At 46.8% G+C, this 16927-nt stretch overlaps 1 protein-coding gene across 4 annotated transcripts in view; it reads right to left on the bottom strand.

Moving 5' to 3' along the window:
• Positions 1-16927, bottom strand: part of LOC139226454 (RIMS-binding protein 2-like) — a 267359-nt gene that overhangs the window by 14290 nt on the left and 236142 nt on the right. For all 4 annotated transcript variants that reach the window (XM_070857232.1, XM_070857233.1, XM_070857235.1 and 1 more), the window contains 3 exons: positions 7273-7396; positions 6174-6370; positions 1492-1660 (listed from right to left, as the gene is read on the bottom strand). In XM_070857232.1, coding sequence (XP_070713333.1) covers positions 1492-1660; positions 6174-6370; positions 7273-7396 — 490 coding nt within the window. The remainder of the gene's footprint in view (positions 1-1491; positions 1661-6173; positions 6371-7272; positions 7397-16927) is intronic.

The following is a 16927-nucleotide window of genomic DNA, read 5'->3' as shown; positions in this document are numbered from 1 at the left end:
ACCCTGCCCCCATATCCTTCTATTCCTTTCTCCCACATGCAATTGTAGGATTGTCACCTTTAACAAATCTAAAATTTGCCCTTTTCCAATTTTACATTAGTTAAGAGTTACAATCATAGAGAATACTGGTGTACCATCCAAATGTATGTAACAAAGAACTGACTGCTATAATCAGTGTGTGCGTGTCTGCATACAATAGTGACCTTTTCACTACTAGTGTAGACTTGCACAACCAGGTGAAAGGGCATAGATGGGGGATAAAGGGAGGAATGTATTGGCAGAGCCTACAATTTCTAGGTTCATTTAAAAAAATATATAAAGTCAAAACAGTGTCCATGTAGTGCCAGACCACTCATGACTCTAGCCCCAGCCCAGCCCCAGATATGGCTCTCGACACTAGCGTGGGCCTGGCCTTAGCCCAGGTTCAACCCCACTTTCCTTCCATTAGTGTTTCTGTGGATAGTGGTTATAAATAAGTGATAAGAGCACAGGACGCTAAGTCTCTGAAGCTGTCAAGCTCACTGCAAAACACAACACAGTTTGTAAGCTCCAGAACAAGATTCTCATGAAGGGTGAAAATAATTAGAGCATTACCAGCTGTGACCTGAAGCCTCGCTATAGATTGGCCCCAGGCCAGCTCATATTAGGGAACTGCAGACCAAGCAGCGTGTGTTAGACATACACATTGCTTTGCTATCAAGTTCTCACTTCATCTACACAGATTAGCACATTCCAAGGTGAGCATCTGTGTTACTGCAAGCAGCCACTGATTGAACTGGTCATGGATCAGATCTTGGTTACTGTAGATGATGGGCATCTTTAACATCTCCACACTGGAGCAGTATTAGATTGCAGGACAGCACTAATGCATATAATCTGAATAAGCATCAGCATTCCATTCAGGCATACTGACCACTGACAGGCCAATGATTCTGATTATTTGAAGAGTCATTTGTAATTTTCAGGATCCTGCAGGAAACCTTTCCTGTATTTGGAAAACTGAGATGGGTGTGAGAGCATCAGTATATGATGTCATATATAAGTGATGTGAGAGTATCAGTATATGGTGTCACATGAAAATGATGTGATGAGTTTCAGTGTTTAGACATCTTCAGCTGGGAACTTTAAATAAATTTACTCGTGGCTAGTATTTCTTACCGGCCAAATACAATATACCTCCCATTTATTCCAAATCAAGTCAAACCTAGCCTCCCTCACTCTTAACCTGCACAAACCTACCTTCTCTCTCAACTCCATTTGAACCCATCTTCTTTTTCCCTCCTAACCTAGCCAAACCTGACTTCCCTCTCACTCCTGTTAATAACTGTTATTGCAGCATTAGAAAAAAAAACGGCAAATGCTCCTGCATGCTCACTGTTGGCCCAGCTAAGTACTTAATACTTAGAGTACTTAATCTTGAATTTGTTCAACTTGAAAATAGAATGCAATAGTCTCAGTTGAACAGTACTAACAGTGCAATGCACCACTCACCCAGCTTCTCCATGGATGTATTAGGGGCCAGATAACCCCGCTGTAACAGCTGCTCCATCACTCCGTCATCATCCACCTGGATCTCTGAGACCATGTTACATGGCACAAAGCCAGTCTGGCCGTTGCCTTCTCCACGGTAAAACCCATCAGCATCCTTATCACCAAATACCTGCAATGAGATTATTCAGAATGGAGACCTCTCCCTCAGTCTCATCTCCAGTTTACTCCAGGTTCACAATACTTCCCCAGCTCAGCCCCATCTTCGTCTTCACTTCCCAGTGATGACCCTATGTTGCCATAGGATTCCCCCTCTGTGGAAGAGAGGTAGCTAGGCAGGAAGCTCCCACCTAATGTTATTCAGTAGGCAATTGAAAATATGCTCATGTATAATCGTAGCTTTATCCCCTGTCCATGCATCTGCTCCCTCCAGATACCCTCAGAGAGGTAGTGTCAGAGTGTTTATAACCAGTGACCCAGGGATCTCATGGATGTGGAGGCAGAAATGCAATCAGTTGAGAGTATAGCATAATTTGGAAAGGATGCAGATTTCAAAATGTTTGACACTGCATTTTGACAGATCATTTATTTAAGCTGTAGGAAAATTTCTGCATCAATGAATTAACAGATTAATCAATCTCAGTCACAGAGAGAGATCAGATCATTCTCAGTCACAGGGTGCACAGAGCGATCAGGTCATTCTCAGATCATAATAAATCAAGGACTGGAACTCACTAGTGTTGAAGTAAGTAAGAAACAAAATAGAAAAAATAATGGCACGAAAGACTGACATATCTCCAGAACCTGATGGTTTGTTCCCCAGGGTTTTAAAGGAAGTAGCTGAGGAAATTGCAGATGCTTTAGCCATAATCTTCCAAAGCACTCTCAATTCAGGAAGTGTTCCTTCAATTGCAAAATTTCAACTGTAACTCCATTGTTTAAGAAACATGAGAGAGAAACCAGAAAATTATAGACTGCCGTTAGTCCTGCATCTGTTGTTAGGACGTGATTGGAATTTACAATTAGGGACAGAGTAACTGAGCACTTAGAAAAATTTGAGCTGATTAGAGAGAGCCAACATGGATTTGTAAAAGTTAGGTCATGTTAATGAACCTAATTGAATTTTTTGAGGAAGTAACTAAAGTAGTATATATCATAATGTCTACGGGTGTAGTTTATATAGACTGTCAGAAGGCATTCGATAATAAGGCAGAGACTGGTAGCTAAAACTAAAGCTCATGGAATTGAAGACAAATTATTGACCTGGTTAGGAGATTGGTTAGGCGGTAGAAAACAGAAAGTACGGATAATGGGTATGTACTTGAATTGGAAGGAAGTGACTAGTGGTGTCCCACGAGAATCTGTGTTGGAGTCTCAACTATTCATTATATTTATTAATGACTTAGATAACACTGTAGAGACCCATATATCCAAGTTTGCCGATGACACAAATATTGGTGACATAGTAAGTAGTGTAGATTGGAGCATAAAATTATGGAGAGACAGTGATAGATTAACTGAATGGGCAAAACTGTGGCAGATTGATTTCAATGCAAGCAAGTGTGAGGTCATCTTTTTTGGATTAAAAAAAGATAGGTCAGAGTATTATTTAAATGATGAAAAGCTAGGAACAGTGGAGGTCCAAAGAGACTTATGGGTTCCGTAAATGTAGTAGTCATGTACAAAAAATAATCAAAAAGGCTAATGGAACGTTAGCTTTTCTAACTAGAGGGCGAGAATATAAAGGTGAGGAAGTTTTGCCACAGCTATACAAAGCCCTAGTTAGACCACATCTGGAGTACTGTGTACAGTTCTGGGCACCGCACCGCACCTTAAAGGATATACTGGCCTTGGAAGGAGTGCAGCGCAGATTCACCAGAATGTCACCAGAGCACCAAGGGTTAGATTATGAGGAGAAATCACATTAACTCGGCTTGTATTCACTGGAATATAGAAGGCTTAGGGGTGATTTGATTGAAGTTTTTAGGATTTTGAAAGGAATTGATAGGGTAGATTGAGAGAAACTTTTACCATTGATGGGGAGGGGGGGAGGGGGAGGAGTGAGTCTAGGACCAAAAAATCAGCCAAGCCATTCAGGAGAGAAGTTAGGAAAATACTTTGTCTGGCAAAGGGTGGTAAAAGTATGGAACACACTCCCACAAAATTTAGTAGTTGCTAGCTCAATTACTAATGTTAAATCTGAGATCGATAGATTTTTGCTAGATTTGGGTATGGAGGTGGATGGAGTTAAGATACAGATCAGCCTTGATCTCATTGAAAGGCGGATCAGGCTTGAGGAGCTGAATGGCCTACGCCTGTTCCTATGTTCCTAAGTCACAGGGTGCACAGAGCGATCAGATCATTCTCAGTCACAGAGTGCACTGCCTCAATGAGCTGCTGAAACCAGGCATCATTTAGCAATAAGAACTGGAGCTTGGAAGCAACCCATCTTGAATGCCTGACAGAAATATCTTTTTAAAAACAGCTCTCTTATTTGAAGCTTCTTTCTACAGTTGAGGAGCTCCTTGCTTGGGATTCTCTGCTCCGATTCACCAAGAAGGGATGTTAATTGAACCAGAAAGATGCAGAATTAAAAATAAATAATTGATATTCATGCAAATTCTTTGCCGAGGCAATCGTCTTGCTGTACAGTCTGCAGTATAGCAGTGGTAACTGTACAAAGGCAGACCTTTCATGACAGAGCAATGCTACATGCATGTCACAGATTCCACAGATCAATCTATACTCAAGCAACCTTGGTTCAGTCTATTCAGGCTACATCTTTGTGTGCAGTGGACAGAGTTACAGGGATTCATACTGTCTGCATGACAGATCCACCATTTGTGCCTGAAACTTCGCTCTGGTACTCTGTTCGGGGTGATACAGAATGTTGAGGAGGAGCAGTTCTTGTGGTCTTTGCAAAATGATGGCGACCTGAATTTAGCATTAGTAGCTCTTAAGGTGCTGCTTTAATAATGATCTATTACATGATCAACAGTCCCGCCATTACTATTGGAATAGTCAGTCAAGTCTAGAGGGAACAAAGGCATGGATGAGGGTTTCAACAGATGAGCTGTGACAGGGGCGGAGATGAGCGGGTGGAAATAAGCGGTCTTGGGGAGGAAACAGATAGGCAGTCGGAAGTTCATCTCAGGGTCAAATAGGACGCCAAGGTTGCGAATGGTCTAGCTCAGCCTCAGACAGTGCCCAGGGAGAGAGATGGAGTTGGTGGCGAGGGAACTGAGTTTGCGGCGGGGACCAAAGTCAATGGCTTCGGTCTTCCCGATATTTAGTGGGAGGAATTTTCTGCTCATCCAGGACTGGATGTTGGACAAGTAGCATGATAAATCAAAGGCAGTGGAGGGGTTGAGAGAGATGGTGGCAAGGTAGAGCTGGCTGTCATCTGCATACATATAGAACCTGACGTCATGTTCTTGGATGACACCAAGGGGCGCTACTGAGTCACACAGGCCAGAAAATCATGGGATCAATAGGAGGAGGCCATGGACAGATCCTTGGGAGACTGCAGAGGTAACAATGCAGGAGCAGGAAGAGAAGCCATTGGATGATTCTCTGGCTATGACTTGATAGATAAGAATGGGCAGTCCCACTTAGTTGAACAATGGAGGAGAGGTGTTGGAGGAGAATGATATGGTCAAAGTCTGCAGACAGGCATTTGTGACTTGATTCTTCATGTGTGAGCCCAAACAGCGCATCCCAGAAGACTATTCCCTTCATGGAGGACATCACAGCCAAGCATGATCCTGTCCTCATGTGGCATACACACACACACACTTCCCAGCAGGGGTCACTGTATAGGTGATCAGGTGCAAGAACCTTGGCTGATTTTTCCCTTCACTAACCCCAAGGCCAATTACCATGCTCTGACCGCTGCACTAACTGAGTACAGCCAAATCAGCACAGAACCCGCGATTGATCCCATGATTTTCTGGCCTGTGTGGCTCAGTAGCGCACTGGCAGTGCATATTACCTGTGATTATTTCTTTATTCAATTGTAATATTCTATGAGGAATCTGAGAATACTGTGTGTAATGTAATACAGAGTGCAGTCAATATCAGGACGCAGATATTACGATGTATTTATACTGAAAATGTGAGTCACAGAGGTCGCCACGATCACTTGTCCATCCTGCACAAATTGCTGAACCCGTTGTGGAAAGTGTCCGTCCTTGCTCCATACTGACTGCAGTCGGAAATGTGCCACGCACATTCCAGTAAACACCCAGAGGGTGCTTTCGCCAAGCAGCTTAGAAAACAGCAGCAGTAATATGGACATGGTTTGGAAGGGGATCCCTATCTGTTTCTGCAATGCTGGCCCCGACTGTGTTTCCAACACACTGCTTTAGAGAATTCCATCACACTGTTCATCACATTCTTAATCATTTCATGCTTCACTTACAGTTCAATATTAATGCATTGCCTCCCCAATCAGTGACTTTCAGAAGCAGTTTGTGAACAACCATACCTTTTCCATGCCACCTGTTACATCCTCTTTCTGTTAGCTAACTCTTCCCCAATTAGTTAGAGCTTCACATGTGATATTTACACTCAGTACTACAATCTTACACATCTATGGAATGTACCGGTAAATCCCGGCATTTCTTTCTTCCATTAGAGAGAGGCAGGTTTTAAAAATTATGTTACTATGGATGCTGTGCTCTCACCTTCAGGATCTGACCCTCCTTAAACGCCAACTCCTCCTCGGCAGCATCTGGGTTCGGTGACATTGTTGCAGGATTGTAATCAAACAAAGCCACAAAGATACGAACAAGACCACCATCTGCTGCTCCCTTTGACTCTGTCTCCTCGTATCCATCCAGGATCGAAGTCTCACGACTTCTACAAATCTCTGCCAGTGAAGCTGAAATCAAGAGATCAGCAGATGAGGACCTGATAGGATGTACTGCAGCAACTCATTAAGATTATTTTGACATCACTGCCCTCCTCTGTGCCCTGTACCATTGAGAAGGACACAAGCAATAATGTTGTTGCAGCACCCACATCGCTAGGTCACACAGCATCTTGACTTGGATGTATGTTGCCATTTCACCTGTGTTGCTGGTCAATATCCTGGAATTCACTACCAAACACCATTGTGGGAGTGCCATTCGTACAAGGACTGCAACGTTTCAAGCAGTAGGCCCACCACCATTTTCTCAGGGCATCTAAGAATAGATACAGCCTTGCCAGCGCTGCCCACATCCTGAGAACAAATATAAATAACAGAAGAAGTATGGTTCTATCTTTTAAACATCTCAATCAAATCACCCGGTAATCTCCTCTTCTAACAAAAACAGGCCCAATTTGTTTTTAAGTTGTTCCTTGTATTTATATTTCCTCACCTTAGTGAATGTGTCCTGTACACTCTCTATTGCCTCAACATCCTTCCTATAGCGTGGAACCTAAAGCTGCACACAGTACTCCAACTGCAGTCAGACTAAGATTTTATATATATTCACGTCACATATGACTTTTATATTCAATGCCTCGTACATTAAATCCCAGTAATCCATTATCTTTTTTTATGGCTTTGAGGTACTGAGTGTGTGAGTGATTATGAGGATAGTACTGGCTGGATTGGGTTTATTCAGCATGATAATTGCGATATTGATTTTTCCAACTTCTACCCCACAATAAAAAGCTCCAGAGACTATGGCAGCAGCAAAAACTGCTTCACTGAGTGAGAGACAAACTACAACACTGGAAATTTTCTGCTCAACTTGGAAATCTTGAAAGCTGCCGTGCAGGAGCATTGATACTCACCTTTGGAAGGGAGCAGCTCCCCTCTGCTGAGCTTGAGCGATGGGCTGTTCTTGGGATTTAAAGCTCGTATTGCAGGAGAATCAGGAAGACAGTGAGATACTGAATCTGTGTTTATCGCAAAGCCCTGAAAAACAAAAAACACAGAAAGATCGAAGCAAGAGGATCAGAGCAGTAATAGAATATTAAAGCACATATGTAACCTTCCCAGATTATGCTTATCCAGCCTTTCACACACGAGTACCTGCACACTAGTCTGCTGCACACTGGCACCTGCCCACCAGCAAACTCACCAGTCTTGGTACCCTCACCACAATCTCTCACACACTAGTAAACTCAGTCTCTAGCATACCAGTAAACTCACTATAATCTTTTGTACACTGTCACCTGCACACCAGACAACTCACCAGTTTCTCACACACCAGCCCGCGACAGATTGCTAGTTGATTCTCCACAGAAAGGCTTTTCTCTCCATATACATCCAATACACATTTGCTGCAAAACCTATAATGATTTTCACACATACTCCACATTTTCCATGTTGTGCTGGTATGTAAAGACACCACTCTCCCCTCACAATGCTACATAACTGCCAAGCATCGTGCATGCTGAGTTTTTAATGCAGTGATGAAAGATCTGGGGATCAGTCCCAGTCTGTGAGGACCTGTGGGTGCGATTGGGTGGTTGTGCCCTACAAGAGAGGGAATCGGTGCTGGGTAATGTGCATTTCTGATTCATATGGATTTTTTTCCCTCCACACACAGTCCAACCAATTGAAAATGCACAGTTACAGTTTCACACAATACTTTCAACGCTGCATAATTGTAGATTGATGGCATTTTATAAAGGTTGAGTTCAGTGGACAGACCAGTCTCCCAGAGGTCAACAAAACAATATTCTAACAATAGATCAACGCACAGTCTGGGCAACTGGCAGTGACAGAATATGATGCCTTCGAACCCTGGATCTACAACACATATTTCCATAAGAAAAACCCTGAACAGTCAACCTTTCGCACAGTCCCATGTCCTATGACTCGATGCACCTTTACTGTAACAGGTGCTGGTATGTCAAACTCCCTAATGATTACAGGTCCTAAATGGTCAGCTTTCCTCATGAGCTAACACTTATTTGTGGTCAGCGATTTCTAAGTCCCCCATATATTTTCTAACCACACTCACAGCTTGTACATTCAGCTCTGTCATGTGGTGGTGGAATATTGGAACAAACAGGCAAACTATGGGTCTGAATTGAAGCCAATAAACACTTATATTTTGTATTCCAAAAGTTTAAACCAATGGGAGGGTCTGTGCATCCAAACCAGTCTTAGCTTTAGCAAAGGTGGCTCATTCTGTCAGTGATATTAAATGGAGATTTGTTTTTGTGTCTACTCCCTGTATACGCTCCTTCTTCACTAACTTGGGTTATTTTCTCAGATGTTCAGGGATCTGGTCCATCAGCAATCTGTTTCCGTTGTCCAAATAAAGGAATAGAAGTATGTTGCTACCTTGTGGACTCTCTAAAACTGGAAAGAAATATGCAAGAATGGATCTGATTTTGGTGGTGCTGGTTCAAAGAGGAATCTTAGCCAGTATATTGGGATAAATCACAGCTTTTCTTCCAATAGTACCATGGGATTTTTAATATCCACCTGCAACAAGTAGATGGAGTCTTTGCTTAATATCCCATCTCCAACAGTCCCTCAGTATTGCACTGAAGTGTCAGCCTGGATCATGTGCTGAAGTCTTGGAGTGCAGTTTGAACCCACAACCTTCTGATTCAGAGGTGAGAGTGCTACCAAAAGAGCAAAGTTCACACTAGGCATCTCTAACAAGACAAGAGAAGAGAGGAAGAAAACTGAACACGAGTTATTTTTTGTATCATGTACTTCAAAATGCCTCCATTCATTTATACCCCCACAAGAGTATTTACCCTAGGGAAAACAGGGGGATGATATGGAGCAGATGTCATATTGGGGTTGGCATACGCTGTTAGTGGGGAACAAAGCAGGCAGTTGCAGCATCGGAGAAATGCACACCTCACTCAGGCTGTCAATCCACTGAAGGAAACTGTGTGCAGATTAAAGCTTCTGAAAAGAAAATATCCTATAAATTAAATGCATTTGTGAATTATGAAAGGGTTCTAGTGTTCGTGGGGACCAATTCAATCAGCTCACCCTTTTACTGCGGTTCAGAACTTAGAATGGAACTTACAAACTCCCCTACAACTAATAATGGACATTAATTAAAGTACATTGAACCTGTTATAATGTAATCAATGTCAAACCATTTGCTCCTCACTTATGCACAATGGACTACTGGTTCTGCTTTAACAGGGCTGCTTAGTATTTTATATTTCACAGGACATTGCAGCTTACAGTCTACAAATGACTCAATCTCGAACCTGAATCCTGCTAATCTACTTTTATATGGCCCAAAAATTGCTGTAGCAAGCCAGCAAACAGCCAGACGAGCTGCACCTCAACAGAGCCGAGACCAATATCCTCGCGGGGGGAGTTTGCTAGTGCTGCTGGGGAGGGTTTAAACTAACTTGGCAGGGGGATGGGAACCTGAAAATAGATTTAGTAGGGAGGGGAGCAAAGCTGGAATTAGAAAGTAAAAATAAAGAAAGTGAGTTTGAGGGAGAGAGGAAACAAGCAGGAAAAAAGGGTAAAAAAACATACTTAAAGGCACTTTGTCTAAATGCACATGGCATTTGTAACAAAATAGATTAGTTTATGGAACAAATTGAGACAAATGGGTATGATCTGATAGCCATTACAGAGACGTGGTTGCAAGGTGACCAGGACTGGGAATTAAATATTCAGGGGTACTTGACAATCCGGTAGGACAGACAGAAAGGAAAAGGAGGTGAGGTAGCTCTATTGATAAAGGATGGAATCACTGCAATAGTAAGAAACAATATTGGCTCAAATGATAAGGGTGTTGAAACAGTTTGGGTGGAGATAAGGAACAATAAGGGGAAAAAAGTCACTGGTGGGCATAGTCTATAGGCCCCCTAACAGTAGCAATTCTGTTGGTCAGAGCATAAATCAGGAAATAGCGGGGGCTTATAAAAAGGGAACAGCAATAATCATGGGTGATTGAAACCTCTATATTGATTGGACAAATCAAATTTGTCAATGTAGCCTTGAGGAGTTCATAGAGTGCATAAGGGATGGGTTCCTTCAGGGGACAGGCTATCTTAGATCTGGTCTTGTGTAATGAGACAGGATTAATAAACAATCTCCTAGTAAAGGATCCCCTCGGAATGAGTGATCAAAGCACGATTGAATTTCAAATTCAGATGGAGGGTGAGAAAGTTGGATCTCTAACCAGCATACTAAGCTTAAATAAAAGAGACTATGAGGGCAGAGTTGGGTAAAGTGGACTGGGAAAATAGATACAAGTGTAGGACGGTTGATGAACAGTGGTGTAGATTTAAGGAGATATTTCACAACTCTCAAGAAAAATATAATCCAGTGAGGAAGTAAGAGAAAAGAGAGCCATCCGTGGCTAACTAAAGAAATAAAGGACGGTATTCAATTAAAAACAAGGGCTTACAAAATGGCCGAAACTAGTGGGAGGACAGAAGACTGGGAAGCTTTTAAAAGCCAGCAAAGAACGATTAAAAAAATGATTAAGAAAGGGAAGATAAACTATGAAAGTAATCTAACACAAAATATAAAAACAGATAGCAAGAGTTTCTATAGGTATATAAAAAGGAAAAGAGTGGCTAAAGTAAATGTTGGTCCCTTAGAGGACGAGACCGGGGAATTAGTAATGGGGAACATGGAGATGGCAGAAACTCTGAACAAATATTTTGTGTCAGTCTTTACGGTAGAAGACTCTAACAATATTCTGACAGTGGATATTCAAGGGGCTATAGGGATGGAGGAACTTAACACAATCACAATCACTAAGGAGGTGGTACTCCGTAAGATACTGGGACTAAAGTCAGATAAATCCCCTGGACCCAATGGCTTGCATCTTAGGGTCTTAAGAGCAGTAGCAGCAGGGATCGTGGGATGCATTGGTTGTAATTTACCAAAATTCCCTGGATTCTGGGAAGGTCACGGCAGATTGGAAAACTGCAAATGTAACGCCCCTATTTAAAAAAGGAGGCAGACAAAAAGCAGGAAACTATAGACCTGTTAGCCGAACATCTGTGGTTGGGAAAATGTTGGAGTCCATTATTAAAGAAGCAGTAGCAGGACATTTGGAAAAGCAAAATTCGGTCAGGTAGAGTCAGCATGGATTTATGAAGGGGAAGTCATGTTTGACAAAGTTGCTGGAGTTCTTTGAGGATGTAATAAACCGGGTGGATAAAGGAGAACCAGTGGTGTGGTGTATTTGGACTTCCAGAAGGCATTTAACAAGGTGCCACGTAAAAGGTTACTGCACAAGATAAAAGTTCATGGGGTTGGGGGTAATATATTAGCATGGATAGAGGATTGGCTAACTAACAGAGAACAGAGAGTCGGGATAAATGGTTCATTCTCTGGTTGCCAACCAGTAACTAGTGGGGTGCTGCAGGGATCAGTGCTGGGACCCTAACTATTTACAATCTATATTAACGACTTGGAAGAAGGGACTGAGTGTAACGTAGCCAAGTTTGTTGACAATACAAAGATGGGAGGAAAAGCAATGTGTGAGGAGAACACAAAAAATCTGCTAAAGAACATAGACAGGCTAAATGAGTGGGCAAAAATTTGGCAGATGGAGTATAATGTTGGAAAGTGTGAGGTCATGCGCTTTGGCAGAAAAAGTCAAAGAGCAAGTTATTATTTAAATGGAGAAAGTGTAGCAGTACAGTGGGACCTGGGGGTACTTGTGCATGAGACATAAAAGGATAGTATGCAGGTACAGCAAGTGATCAGGAAGGCCAATGGTACCTTGGTCTTTATTGCAAAGGGGATGGAGTATAAAAGCAGGGAAGTCTTGCTACAGCTATATAAGGTATTGGTGAGGCCACATCTGGAATACTGCGTGCAGTTTTGGTTTCCATATTTACGAAAGGAAATACTTGCTTTGGAGGCAATTCAGAGAAGGTTCACTAGGCTGATTCCGGGGATGAGAGGGTTGACTTATGAGGAAAGGTTGAATAGGTTGGGCCTCTACTCATTGGAATTCAGAAGAATGAGAGGTGATCTTATCGAAACATAAAAGATTATGAGGGGGCTTGACAAGGTGGATGCAGAGAACACATTTCCACTGATGGGTGGGACTAGAACTAGAGGGCATGATCTTAGAATAGGGGGTCGCCCATTTAAAACAGAGATGAGAAGAAATGTCTTCTCTCAGAGGGTTGTAAATCTGTGGAATTCGCTACCTCAGAGAGCTGTGGAAGCTGGGACATTGAATAAATTTAAGACAGAAATAGACAGTTTCTTAAACGATAAGGGGATAAGGGGTTATGGGGAGCGGGCAGGGAAGTGGAGCTGAGTCCATGATCAGATCAGCCATGATCTTATTGAATGGCGGAGCAGGCTCGAGGGGCCGTATGGCCTACTCCTGCTCCTATTTCTTATGTTCTTATGAAACATTGCCAGCCGTTAGGTAGACTTGCCCTTGCCTGTTTTATCTCTATGACATTTTCCCTGCAAGTTGCTGGAAGTGCGAGATGAAAATGGCTTAGCGTCCTCTACAGGGCATCTGCGATTTGAGTGAATAGATCAAGCAACCGTGCATCTCCTTAATTAATCAGATTGAATGATTGTGAAATGAATAGTGCAAGGTTTGAACATGTAAGTGTAATAAGTTAAAGTGGATGAAATCAATGTCAAATCAGGTACAGAAAGAGAAAGAAAGATTGGATTAAGAGAGAGAAAAGATGAGAATGAAAAATTTAAAAAAATAATTTTAATTAAAAATATTCTCAACAATTAAAACCCAAAGGAATGAGATTTCATACTTGTTATAGTTAATTTTCAGTGCCAGGGAGGTTGACAAATTAAATAACACGTATATTACCGATAAAAGGATACTTAGTCTTGAAATGACTTGTCTTAATTTTCCGTGGCGAGTTTGCTTTGTATTTACCGGGCAAGTACAGAAACCTCGTTTCGCTCAATGCATTTGAATGGGAAGCCAGACAGCGAGATGCCATTTTCGTAAAGCTAATGGTGGACTAGCGCAACTCCGACAGACACATTGGGGCCGAAATTGGTCGCCCACCTATTTCTCGGTGGTATGTCATTTCATACCGCCGGGTGCCGCTGGGGCAGAGTGTGTGCGATTTTCAACAGTTTTTGCTCAGTGGAATGCCGAGTGGAGTGCAGTCGGCGGTGTGCGAGCGGTGTCTCCTTTTCACCCAGGAATCTTCGTGTCCCGGGTTCTGCACATGCCCATGCTGCTGCGCAGCTCCATCCCCACCCGCTGTCGAGAGACCCGGACCAGAATCGACAGCGAGTGCCGGCCTGAGAGCGCTATGCAGGTAAGGGGGGGGTTGCTTCTTGGGGAGAGATTGCTATTTGGGGTGAGATCGCTACTTGGGGGGGGGGGGGGCGGGGTAGGGGGGAGGAGAGAGAGCGATTCTTTGGGGGGATGGGGGGGTGATCGATTCTTTGCGGGGGGGGGGGGAGATCGCTTCTGGGGGTGGGGGGGGAAGATCGCTTCTTGGGGGGACGGGAAGGGGAGAAACTGATAGCAGTGGGGGGGTCGGGGGAACAACAGATGGCAGTGGGGGGGAACAGATCGCTGTGAGGGGGGGAACAGATCGCTGTGAGGGGGGGGAACAGATCACTGTGAGGGGGGGGAACAGATCGCTGTGAGAGGGGGGGAACAGATCGCTGTGAGAGGGGGGGAACAGATCGCTGTGAGGGGGGGGGAACAGATCACTGTGAGGGGGGGGAACAGATCACTGTGAGGGGGGGAACAGATCACTGTGAGGGGGGGGAACAGATCACTGTGAGGGGGGGAACAGATCGCTGTGAGGGGGGGAACAGATCGCTGTGAGAGGGGGGGGAACAGATCGCTGTGAGAGGGGGGGGAACAGATCGCTGTGAGAGGGGGGGGAACAGATCGCTGTGAGAGGGGGGGGGAACAGATCGCTGTGAGAGGGGGGGAACAGATCGCTGTGAGAGGGGGGGAACAGATCGCTGTGAGGGGGGGGAACAGATCGCTGTGAGAGGGGGGGAACAGATCGCTGTGAGAGGGGGGGAACAGATCGCTGTGAGAGGGGGGGAACAGATCGCTGTGAGAGGGGGGGAACAGATCGCTGTGAGAGGGGGGGAACAGATCGCTGTGAGAGGGGGGGAACAGATCGCTGTGAGAGGGGGGGAACAGATCGCTGTGAGAGGGGGGGAACAGATCGCTGTGAGAGGGGGGGGAACAGATCGCTGTGGAGCGGGGGAACAGATCGCTTTGGAGGGAGGGAGGGAGGGAATAGATTGCTGTGGAGGGGGGGGAACAGATTGCTGTGGGGAGGGGGGGCAGATCGCTGAGGAGGGGGGGGAACAGATCGCTGTGGAGGGGGGGGAACAGATCGCTGTGGCGGGTGAGGGGGGACAGATCGGTGTGAGGGGGGGAAACAGATCGCTGTGGGACGGGGGGGAAACAGATCGCTGTGGGACGGGGGGGAAACAGATCGCTGTGGGACGGGGGGAAACAGATCGCTGTGGGACGGGGGGGGAAACAGATCGCTGTGGGACGGGGGGGGGAACAGATCGCTGTGAGGGGGGGGGGGAACTGATCGCTGTGAGGGGGGGGGGGAAACCGATCACTGTGGGACGGGGGGGAACAGATCGCTGTGTGGGGGGGGGGGAAACAGAACACTGTGAGGGGGGAACAGAACACTGTGAGGGGGGGGGAACAGATCGCTGTGGGGGGGGGGGAAACAGAACACTGTGAGGGGGGAACAGAACACTGTGAGGGGGGGGGAACAGATCGCTGTGGGGGGGGGAACAGATCGCTGTGGGGGGGGGAACAAATCGCTGTGGGGGGGGGAACAGATCGCTGTGTGGGGGGGGGGAACAGAACATTGTGAGGTGGGAACAGAACACTGTGAGGGGGGTGGAACGGATCGCTGTGGGGGGGGGGGAACAGATCGCTGTGGGACGGGGGAGAACAGAACACTGTGGGGGGGGGGGAACAGAACACTGTGAGGGGGGGGAACAGATCGCTGTGAGGGCGGGGGGAACAGATCGCTGTGAGGGGGGGGAACAGATCGCTGTGAGGTGGGGGAGAACAGATCGCTGTGGGACGGGGGAGAACAGATCGCTGTGGGACGGGGGAGAACAGATCGCTGTGGGACGGGGGGAACAGATCGCTGTGAGGTGGGGGGGAACAGATCGCTGTGGGACGGGGGGGAACAGATCGCTGTGGGACGGGGGGAACAGATCGCTGTGAGGTGGGGGAGAACAGACCGCTGTGGGACGGGGGAGAACAGATCGCTGTGGGACGGGGGGGAACAGATCGCTGTGAGGTAGGGGAGAACAGATCACTGTGGGACGGGGGAGAACAGATCGCTGTGGGACGGGGGGGAACAGATCGCTGTGGGACGGGGGGGAACAGATCGCTGTGGGACGGGGGGGAACAGATCGCTGTGGGACGGGGGAGATCAGATCGCTGTGGGGGGGGGGAACAGAACACTGTGAGGGGGGGGGGAACAGATCGCTGTGGGACGGGGGAGAACAGATCGCTGTGGGGGGGGGGGGGGAACAGATCGCTGTGGGACGGGGGGGAACAGATCGCTGTGGGACGGGGGGGAACAGATCGCTGTGGGGGGGGGGGGAACAGATCGCTGTGGGACGGGGGAGAACAGATCGCTGTGGGACGGGGGGGAACAGATCGCTGTGGGGGGGGGGGGGAACAGATCGCTGTGGGGGGGGGGGAATAGAACACTGTGAGGGGGGGGGAACAGATCGCTGTGGGACAGGGGGGAACAGATCGCTGTGGGACGGGGGGGAACAGATCGCTGTGGGACGGGGGGGAACAGATCGCTGTGGGACGGGGGGGAACAGATCGCTGTGAGGGGGGGGAACAGATCGCTGTGGGACAGGGGGGAACAGATCGCTGTGAGGCGGGGGAACAGATCGCTGTGAGGGGGGGGAACAGATCGCTGTGAGGGGTGGGAACAGATCGCTGTGAGGTGGGGGGAACAGATCGCTGTGAGGGGTGGGAACAGATCGCTGTGAGGGGGGGGGAACAGATCGCTGTGAGGGGGGGGAACAGATCGCTGTGAGGGGGGGGGAACAGATCGCTGTGAGGGGGGGGGAACAGATCGCTGTGAGGGGGGGGAACAGATCGCTGTGAGGGGGGGGGAACAGATCGCTGTGAGGGGGGGAACAGATCGCTGTGAGGGGGGGGAACAGATCGCTGTGAGGGGGGGAACAGATCGCTGTGAGAGGAGGGGAACAGGTCGCTGTGAGGTGGGGGGAACAGATCGCTGTGAGGGGGTGGGAACAGATCGCTGTGGGGGGGGGGAACTGATCGCTGTGAGGGGGGAACAGATCGCTGTGAGGGGGGGGAACAGATCGCTGTGGGGGGGGGGAACTGATCGCTGTGAGGGGGGGGAACAGATCGCTGTGAGGGGGGGGAACAGATCGCTGTGAGGTGGGGGGAACCAGATCGCTGTGAGGGGGGGGAACCAGATCGCTGTGAGGGGGGGAACAGATCGCTGGTGAGGGGGGGAACTGATCGCTGTGAGGGGGGGGAAC

The sequence above is a fragment of the Pristiophorus japonicus genome, chromosome 16 (assembly GCF_044704955.1).
Source record: "Pristiophorus japonicus isolate sPriJap1 chromosome 16, sPriJap1.hap1, whole genome shotgun sequence".
Lineage (NCBI taxonomy): Eukaryota > Metazoa > Chordata > Chondrichthyes > Pristiophoridae > Pristiophorus > Pristiophorus japonicus.
This window is presented reverse-complemented; position numbering and strand designations above follow the sequence as displayed.